Source organism: Myotis davidii, unplaced genomic scaffold (genome assembly GCF_000327345.1).
Source record: "Myotis davidii unplaced genomic scaffold, ASM32734v1 scaffold79, whole genome shotgun sequence".
NCBI lineage: Eukaryota > Metazoa > Chordata > Mammalia > Chiroptera > Vespertilionidae > Myotis > Myotis davidii.
In genome coordinates, this window is record NW_006294339.1 from 2,646,843 (window position 1) to 2,657,511 (window position 10,669).

General features: G+C 37.3%; 1 protein-coding gene across 3 annotated transcripts in view; it reads right to left on the reverse strand.

Moving 5' to 3' along the window:
• Nucleotides 1–228: 228 nt before the first annotated feature.
• The window catches only part of TMEM59 (transmembrane protein 59), a 25,145-nt gene continuing 14,704 nt past the window's right edge, over nucleotides 229–10,669 (reverse strand). For 2 of the 3 annotated variants that reach the window (XM_006768350.2, XM_015566961.1), the window contains 2 exons: nucleotides 7,596–7,704; nucleotides 229–851 (listed from right to left, as the gene is read on the reverse strand). In XM_006768350.2, coding sequence (XP_006768413.2) covers nucleotides 717–851; nucleotides 7,596–7,704 — 244 coding nt within the window. In that variant the 3' untranslated portion in view covers nucleotides 229–716. Of the gene's footprint in view, nucleotides 852–2,260; nucleotides 2,275–7,595; nucleotides 7,705–10,669 lie in introns of those variants that run through there. The other variant, XM_015566960.1, reaches the window with a different exon arrangement.

The window sequence follows — 10,669 nt, forward strand, 5'->3', positions numbered from 1 at the left end:
ATCAATGGAAAAATATCTTCAGGTGAGGATTTTTTTAAAAAAAGCACTTCTGACCACATTGTTTTTGCTGCAGTTTGTTTCCTGATCATCATATTGTATAGCAATATGTATTACTACCATCGCAAGTGGTATTAATAGAACATTTCATAATTTTTGTCTGGGTTGGGTAGGGGTGAGAGAAAAGATCTGGAAAATCAGAAGTATATTAACTCAAATTTCGGCATATAATTATTCAAATAAAATTTTAATGATTTCAGGTCAATACAACTGAAAATGTAGTGTAAGGGCACTTCCTGCTAAATTTCAAATCACAGGTTGTGGGCCATTTCTGAGCAGAAGCATCATATCCTACTGAATATTCAGTTTAATCACTAAAATGATTGATGGTATCATGGTGAGAGGTGGGGAAAAACAATGATCAGCTCATAGAATGTGGCTAAATAGGAAAACAAAAACAATGCAAATAATAAAGAAGCTACAGATATTAAAATAATAATACAATCCCAAATATCCATCTCTTAAATTACTAGAAAAAAATTACAGCAAATATAGTCTTCTCAGATTTGGGTAAATTTATTTTCATTTTAGAGTGATTTTTAAGCCCTATATCCAATGAAACCAATTTTAAAAGCTCTATGAGAAATGAATATTTAGATAGCCATGACACTTTTCTTAATAAAAAAAAAAGAAAAAGTTTAAATTTCTGAATGAGCAAGTCAATCTTTTGTGGGTAGAGGCCCTGCTTCTTCATGATCTTCCACTTGAGATCTAACAACCACAAGAGAAGCAGCTGGATATCTGTTTAGTTTTTGTTCATTCACAAATTCCAAGTCGCCATAGATACTCAGCTTCTGCAAGAGAAAATCAATGCATATTAGAATCTGGATAATTAGAAACTTCACTAAGTCAGTCTTCAATAACAATTTAATCAATGGATATTTTGTAAAAAAAAAAATTCTATAAATGTCCTCAAGAATGAAGAATGCTTTTATTCAAAGTGTTACAGATAGGTGATTCAGCTGCCAGTAATGGCAAAGAAAACTTTTCCACATGTCCCAAGTTAAAATATTTAGAAGCATAACAACAGAGATCAAGAAAAACTGCTCAGGTTTAAATGGAGTTAGTGTGGTGAAAATATGTGCTATTTTAAAAGGGTGTGAGAATAATGAATTTACATGAAACATTTTAACACTGAAAGGTCTTCACAAACATATAAAAGCTCCTTAAATTATCATATCCAAGAAAATAGTAAAACAACAAAATAATTAATGCATAAAATATTCACTGCAAATGTCATAAAACTCACTGGAGTATAACAGTTATGTCTAACTTCTTTTGAAAGTAGGTCTATTTTAGATGTAGGTTATCTCCTAAAAGCAGAAAAGCTAAATGAAAAGTATTTACTAAGAAAGAGGATAGATTTGTTGTTAACTTGTACAGCAATACATCTCTGTGTCATGAGTGAAACACTGAAGTGCTGACTTTACTGAGAAGATAAGTGACTGATTATAGAGCAAGAACCATATGAAAATACTTAGTATCGGAAAGGTGCATTTAAAAGACGTTGAAGAAAGAGCACTTTTAAGATTTTAAGTATCCATCAATACTGATCTGTGCTACAACATGGATGAACCTTGAAAACATCATGCTAAGTGAAAGAGGCCAACCATCAGAGACCACATATTGGTTGCCTATGGCTAGGGTGGTGGTGTGGTGGTGGTAGTGCTTGGGAAAAAATGGGGAGTGGCTACGAATGAGTATGAGTTTTCTTTCTGGGGTAATAAAAACATTCAAAAAGTGATTGCCATGATGATTTCTTCCTTGTTTCATGTTTCCGATATGGTTTGCTGACTACTGTTCAAGGCAACAAGGAGATAGCCCAGTACCTTATATTTTTCTATTAAGAGAATACCCTCCAGATAGATTCAGTGGTTGATGGACTGGACATGGATCTGATATTGTGTGGCCTCCTTAAAACCCAGAATTAACACGTGATAATCTGTTCTGGGGCACTGTGAAAGAAAAACTCTACCTAATAACATTTAAAGACCTTGAAAGAGCAACCAAGAACTGTGAGAATGATTTCAAACATCAACATGAAAGCAAGTGAAGAGATGGAGGTGAGGTGGGAGATTGTATAAAGGGAACCACTTAATTCCTCATCCCGGTAAGAAGACATTAGATAATGTCTAAAGCTGGCAAAACAAAGCAAAACAAAACAAAACCAAAAGTTAAAATTTAAGAAAATGTTAACTACTTGGAAAAAATTTTAAACTATTGGCTGTAGCCCAGTTGGTGTGGCCGTGATTGAGTGCCGACCTATGAACCAGGAGATCAAGGTTCAATTCCCAGTCAGGGCACATGCCTGGGTTGCAGGCTTGATCCCCAGTAAGGGATGTGCAGAAAGCAGCCGATCAATGATTCTCTCATCTTTGATATTTCTCTTTCTCCCTCTCCCTTCCTCTCTGAATCAGTAAAAACATATTTAAAAAAAACCTATTGGATGTAGTTTATCTCAGAAGTGAGGAAGAGGAAGGTTTAATTTATGTTAATGTATTACTTCTAAAAGTTAAAAATTTTAATTAAAAATATTTTTAATTTAGTAAATATGTATTTGAGCTTTAGGCCTGGCTCTGCCACTAATCAGTTATGTAATCTTTGATAAGTTATTTACTTAAATCTTTTCTAAAACTCAGTTTCTTAACAGAATTTGGATTAAAACGCTATGGCATTTATATTGTTTTCTGATTGTCCTACTCTTTTATGAGACTTAAAGCTTCTAAATGGCAACGTTCTTAGTCTTTTTTTTTAAGAGGAAGAAAATATGTTTATTATAGTTTAAGACATATTTCATCCTACTTCCTGACCGTTAGAAGCCTTAAACTTTGTTCCTTTTTGACCTTATTCTTCATTGTACCTTTAATCCCTTGAACAGGGTCTGACACATAATAAGTTACCCATAAATATGTGATTCACTAATATTAATGTTATTAGGAGTTTTCTAATAACTGAATACATGAAATCAGATGATTATGGTTTTGACAAACAAAGATAAAGGCAGCATACATATAAAGAGATAACAATGAGGCAGCATGTATAGCAAGGGTGGGCAACCTTTTTTCTGCGAAGGGCCATTGGGATATTTATAGCATCATTCCAGGGCCACACAAAACTATCAACTAAAAATTAGTCAGCTATATTTGCTCAAACATTTCATTAACTCACCCCTAATGCCTTGGCAGGGCCAGACCAAATGACTTTGCGAAACCAAATGTTCTCCATCCCTGATGTGTATCAACATCTGTTGCTATAACAACGTTCTGAGGCTGCCTGATCTCTAAAAAGGAATATCCAAAACTGCTAACCCCTGTCCTTGTATGTTGTTTGTTCTGCCTGACAAGGACCACTATGGAATGACAACTCTTTATTATTTTAAATAGATAACTCAACAAGAGAAAGTGTCATCCCATTAAGTTTCAAAAATGGCATCACAAATGTGAAATAACAGAGGAAAAAATGTGGAGAAAAGAAGATCAAAATCTTTATGCATCAAGTCACTCAAAATGACACTGCTTTAAGATTAACAAAGGAAATGAAATTCTTTGCCAACTCTTTCTGGCCATTATGATCAAATGATATATGATGAATATCTAATTATGTGCAAAGCGGGTTAAAAATAAATTATTTCAGAGCTTTCCTAAATAAGAAAAAGCTGTTCATAAATTTCTAAGACCACATTCCAGATATCTATTACAACCATTTTAAGCTTTGTTTGTAACTGAAAAGAAAGCTTTTTATATTTCACCAGAGGCATGTTGCACGAAATTTGTGCACTAGAGGCAGGGGTGGGGGGTGGTCCCTCAGCCCAGCCTGTGCCCTCTCACAGTCTGGGACCCCTCACTCCTTACCACCAGAGCCTCTCCTGCCACTGCTGCTGCGCTTGCCAGCCGTGAGCCTGGCTTCTGGCTGAGCAGCACTCCTGTGGAAGCTCACTGACCACCAGGGGGCAGCTCCTGCATTGAGCATCTGCCCCCTGGTGGTCAGTGCATGTCATAGCGACCGGTTGTTCCGCTGTTCGGTTGATTTGCATATTAGCCGTTTATTATATAGGATGTTTAAGCTCCAAGATACTAGGTTTGTACTTAAGAGAGACACACTCTCCCAGCAGGCTTATGATTTCCTATAAGCACACAGGATCATAGATGTAAATAACATAACACAATCTAAATAATACTGCTCACAGATGAGTTATAATTGTACTAGAGGCCTGGTGCCGTGCACTCCGAGGGTCCCTCAGCCCGGCCTGCGCTCTCTCGCAGTCTGAGAGCCCTCTGGGGACATCCTTAGCGCTGCTGCAGAAGCGGGAGGCTCCCACCACCACTGCTGCACTCGCCAGCAGTGAACCCGGCTTCTGGCTGAGAGGCGCTCCTCCTGTGGGAGTGCACTGACCACCAGGGGGCAGCTCCTGCATTGAAAGTCTGCCCCTAGTGGTCAGTGCGCCTCATAGTGATTGGTCATTCTGCTGTTTGGTCAATTTGCATATTAGCCTTTTATTATATAGGATAGTTAAAATGGAGTCTCATGTCACTATGGAGAGGGGTCAGAAACAATTTATGTTCTAATAAAAAAATCAATGAAAAGGTTTTATAAAGAAAGTAAAGTTTAAAATAGGTAGCTTTTGGCCAAGAAAATAACTTTCTAATGCTAAGTTCTCAGTTATTTTTACAGTAAACAAAGAAACAAAACCTTAATATGTAGTAAAAATTATTTATACTAAAAATAAATCCATTCTAATGACAACACGACAATAGTTCTATATGATAGGATGAGTGATTTCTTTTCTGCTTCTTTATATGTACTTTACAAATTTCTACCGTAAGTATACAGAATTTTTATAATAAAACTAGAGGCCTGGTGCATGAAAATTCGTACACTGGGCGGGGGGGTGCCAGCCTGTGCCCTTTTGCAGACTAGGAGCCCTTGTTGGATGTCCGACTGACAGGACTAAGCCGCTGTCTGGCCTCCCTCTGCAGGAGGCGACCCACAGGCCAATCAGGGAATGGCACTAGTCAGTGAGTGGCTGGCCCTGCCCCCCCATTGCTGTCCGTTCTGCCATTCAGTCGATTTGCATATTAGACTTTTATTATATAGGATAGGACATATGGTTGAACACAACATTAATACCTAGCCAAAGTGTGGTTTCACATACAAAGTAAAGCCTAAAATGAATGATTCCAAATGGCTGTTTTCCACACATTTTTCTAGAAAATGTATCTTCTTAGAAAAGTCTAGCTCCATGAGGTTATAGCCATAATTTTAATTGTTAAGTGTAGGAAGAAGAGCTCTAGAGAGGAGCAAGAAAGTAACATCGCAAGGCAGATATGTGTAGGAATGTAACAGGTGCCAAGAGAACTCTATATGGGTGTTGATTCTTTAGACTCTATGATCACAGGAATCTAGGGGGCATACGTGGGAAAAGTTGTTCCCCAAAGAATTTGAAAATAAGGGGAGAGAATGTCTCACAGAATTAAAGCTATACAATCAAAATAAAATTTATCACAGCAGAGACAACATCTAAAAGGAAAAGAAAGATCAAGTCTGTGAAATTTCCTCAAATCTCTAAGATAGAACCAAAACCACAATGAGAGGCACTGATATGTCTAAACAACACCAGAATAGGAGATCGCGTCCATAGGCAAAGAGGTAAGAGAGGACAACAATGAAATGTCCATTTAAAACTACTTGGATAGAAAATGCTCAATTTAGTCAGTAGGCCTGGGGACCAGAATCCAGGTTGTGGTGGATTTATAAAGGTAAATTTCACCTGAGGCCAGCCATTCAGTCTTTCTTGGCAAGAATCAGACCAATCTCTATGTGTATCTTTTTCTTTCTTTTTTTTAACCTAGGGGTAAGGAGAAGGAACTAATGATGTAAAGAGGAAGGAATAAAGTGCCACATGGTGGAGAGGCCAACAAAGATTTATTACTATGGTTTTGTAGCTTTTTTGCCATAGGATTTAGAGTGCATGGGGTAACTAAAGGAAGTAACAGGCAATGAAAATCCTATGTAAGATGGGTAATTTCATTTTATCAGAAATAATGAAATGACTAAAATATGGACATCAGCACTAAAAATAACACAAATAATGGAGCAAGAAGATGTCATTAGTATACTCCTATCATAAGCAGATGAGTTTTAAAGAAATTTACACAATCTCTAATACTTTAATTCCTGATCCTGTTTAATTTTATCCATTTGGTTTATTCTAATTTAAATTATTTTAATCAGGGTAGTTCCTTATAGTACTTCCCTGATAATTAGCTTATTCTTGTCTGTACCTGGGAAAACTGCCTACCCTCTTCTCTGCTAATTCACATCTACCCATTCTTCAAAGTTCAGATCAAGATTCAAGTTATCTAAAAGCCTTATCTGACAATCCAGCACATGGTGTCTGCTTTCCTTAACACTTTAAACATTTATTATTTGTACCACTTAAAATCCTTATCAGCCATAGGAAAGATGGTAACAGGAAAAACACAGGAGTTGTGAATCAAAAGATAAGAGCTCATTCCAGCCTCAATACTTTCACTGCTGTGCAATCCCAGGAAGGTTAACTGGCTTTGTAAGCCTGCTAAGCCATCTATAAAGTAGATAATAGAACATACTATAGAGTACTGCTGGATATGTAAGATATATGAAAATACTTTATAAAATTTACAGAACGATATAAGTGTTAGTTATCAACATTATCCTGTTCCAATTTCTAGCTGCTTGTATCATATATCTTAAAAATATAAAATATAAATCTTAATTATTCATGCATAAACCTTATATTAAAACATATCTTTATAGTCTGTTAAGATAAAACTGTTCAAGCACCATGCTAGGCACATGCCGACTACTTATTAGATTCTATTTTAACTTTCCTCCTTTCTTCTTTTCATTCTTTTTCTATTGCACTTTCGAGGCACAAGAGAACTAAAGTTTATTTCATTTGGAGTTGAATTAGCCCATATTTATTATATAAATAATTCTTTCCTTGAAAGCTAAATTGAATAATCAATCATAGACTTTTCCAAAATAAAACTCCTTTACCTTAAAAGTCAAATATCTTGGGTCAATTAAATTTTCATTATCAAGGAACTCATAATAGTTTTCTATCTCTTTCAGGGTTAGATTCCAGAACAAAAGAACTCAAAATCAAATGCTCTGGCCTTGCTGCTTCTAAAGCAGCAATTACTCTTTAAAATTTGCCGCAATTAGTTTAAAATGCTAAGTGGGTATACAAGACTTCTTTCTTAAATATCACCTTAGAAACTGATGTCAACAGGTTCTGAAAAGTCTCAAAGAACCAGGGAGAGAAACACTTTAAACTAGCCAACATATATGTAACTACGGTCGTTAGCTTTACAGAAAACTGGAACAGTGATTCTTGTGCTGCAAACCTGTAATTTTCATGTGTGCCAACCCCCAGGTATGTGACTGAAACCACCAAATCTTCTCTCATTCTATTAGTAAGAATGAGAGAAAATAGGCATTTAAAATGATTAATCATATGGCGCAGTCTTCAAATGGCGTATTAGAATTCAATCTACCTCAGAGGGAACATACTGCTCCACAGCTGTAGCAACAGTTGCACAACAAATCCAAAGCAATACCATCACCGAGAGGACAAGAGTTGTGGTTAAAATCCACCCAGAGTTACTGAAAAAAAAGAAAGAAAGAAATATCAACAATTAGTCATGTTAAAATTTCATAAGAAACAGGAGATTCTTAATAATTAAAGGCAATCAAGGTTAAGTACTTAGTTTAATAATCTAATTAAAACTTTACGGTTACTACCTTTAAAACTATTTTAAAAAAACATACTCATAGAAGGAACTATTATAATAGATATTAGGGGCCCTGCCCGGTTGGCTCAGTGGATAGCGCGTCAGCCTGGGGACCGAAGGGTCTATGGTTCAATTCTGGTAAAGGGCACGTACCTGGGTTGCAGGCTCCTCCCCAGCCCTGGCTGGAGCTCATGCAGGAGGCAACCAATCCATGTGTTTCTCTCACATTGATATTTCTCTTTCCTTTACTCTTCCACACTCTCTAAAAATTCATGGAAAAATATCCTCAGGTGAGGATTAAAAATAAAATAAAATAAAATTTTTTTAAAAATTTAAGAAAAAATAGATATTAGGATAGTATGAAACCCTTCCCTCCATTTCTCAAGTTTCTGTACATGGCTGCATCACTTTTGCAACTTAAAAAAAAAAATCAGACATACTGGCTTTTTGTTAAATGTATAAAATTAAAAAATTATTGTCAAGGGTAATTTTAAATTACTAAATGAGATAAGAAAAATGAAAGTGTCTTATAAATTAGACACTGCTATAAAATTTTATATGTATTGTTTTGCAAGTTATTATGATGATACTAGCTTTAAGAAAACCCAGTATCTCAGAATTAAGGTATAGAATAGGTAAATTATGAAATTATCATGTTTCATAAAGGGATTCACAACAGGCTTCCAGAAGTTAGCTTCTCTAGAGCATTTCAAATACTTGATCTGCCCTAATTTACTTACAATTCAATTTATAAGAGTATATCTATTATGAAGTATTCTGCACCCATTACAGCACATCTTAGTAAAGATAAAATTACATCTTTATGATTAAAATATTTTTTAAAAATGTTTTTTATTGATTTCAGAGAGAGAAAGGGAGAATGAGAGAGAGATAGAAACATTGATCGGCTGCCTCCTGCATGCCCACTACTGGGGATGAAGCCTGAAACCCAGGCAAGTGTCCTGTTTGGAAATCAAACCATGACCTCCTGGTTCATGGGATGACCCTGGTTCATGACACAAAGTTCAACCAACTGAGCCATGCCGACTGAGCTGATGAAAATAGCTTTTTTAAAAAAAATAGTATTTTTTTACTGATTTTAGAGAGGAAGGGAGAGGGAGAGAGAGAAACATTAATGATGAGAGAGAATCATCAATCAGCTGCTTCCTGCACGCCCCCTACTGGGGATCAAGCCCTAAACCTGGGCATGTGCCCTTGACCAGAATCAAACCCAGGATCCTTCAGTCCACAGACAAAGGCTCTATTTACTGAGCCAAACCAGCTAGGGCTGATTAAAATATCTTTTTAAAAAATATATATTTTTATTGATTTCAGAGAGGAAGGGAGAGATAGAAACCTCAATGATCAGAGAGAACAATCTATTCACTGCCTCCTGCACACCTCCTACTGGGGATCGAGACCACAACCTGGGCATGTGCCCTTGACCAGAATCAAACCCAATTTCCATTCTGGAGGCTAAGGGCAACTTCATATCAACCAAGTGATATAATAAAAAGAAGCTCTGGCATAAGGGTCAGAAGACCAGATTCTACTGACTGGCTAGGTGATCCTATATGCAATCATGGAAAAATCATGATCTTTTAAAGAGCAAACAGCTATGATAGAATAGAATGAGTAGAAGATATAGAATTTGAATACCTAGATTTGAATTTTAATATAATAGATATATAACCTTGGGGTAGCTGACTCACCTCTCCGATTTACCTACTTATCACAGGGTACACTGTTCTAAGAGTCAAATGAGATCATTGAGGGGGGAAAAGCATTTAAAAAATAATTCTTTTTATTAAAATTTAGGATACTATCATATTTAGCTTTCATAAAACTATCAAATTCCAACAAAAATCCTAAATACTCAAGAGAGAAAAACTGTCCTTTTTAAAGCAAGGTCAAAAGCAGGTTTAGAAATGAAAGGAAGGGAAATTTTAAAGTTAAACCCTTATTTTCTTACCCAGTCTTTAAAGACTTTTGTTCAGTAAAAGGTATTAATTTTTAGATTCCAATATAACAGGAGAAACCAAGATGGCGGCATAGGTAAACACCGGAAATTGCTGCCTCGGACAACCACTTCAAAAATACAACTAAAAGACAAAACGGACATCATCCAGAACCACAGGAAGGCTGGCTGAGTGGAAATTCTGCAACTAGAAGGAAAGAGAAAAGCACTGAGACTCAGAGGAGGTGCAGAAGTAAAGTGCAGAGGTACGGAGGCACACGCCGAAAGGGCTGGCAACTGAGGACGCAGCGCACTTGGAGAGGGCTGGCAGCTGAGGACACAGTTGTCTTTTTCCATCGGGAGGGAGTCTCAAGCTCCCGAATGCTCGAACTCGTTCCGGGCGAGTCTCTGGGGACCCAGACTCATACAGGAGAAACTGGATTATCTGGCATCGGGTGGAACTCGAGGGCGGCTTTCTCTCAGAGGTGCTTGCAGCGATTACCGGGACACTGAGACTCAGGCCTCTTAGGGTAGGACTGGGGAGCATCCATAGATGCTTGCTCCGGCCTGTTGATCCCCTGAGACCCCGCTCCACCCAAGCTGTGCACAGAGGCTTTTGCATATGAAAGGCCTGGCCCTTTGCAACCTGAAAATTACCTAACAAACTGCAGCTGACTCAGAGAGACCCAGAATTTCTAAAAGAAGGCCCAAAGCCCCACAGCAGTTTGCACTGGTTCACAGCTGGTCCTCATCTGGACAACTCCAAACCCCAAACAAAGGAGAGGAATCTCTCCATAGCTCCTGCTGGGTAGCCTCAGGCAGAGGCTAAATTAGAACCTCCTTAGAGATCCAAGCGCCAGTGTACCCAGTGGGAGGAGTG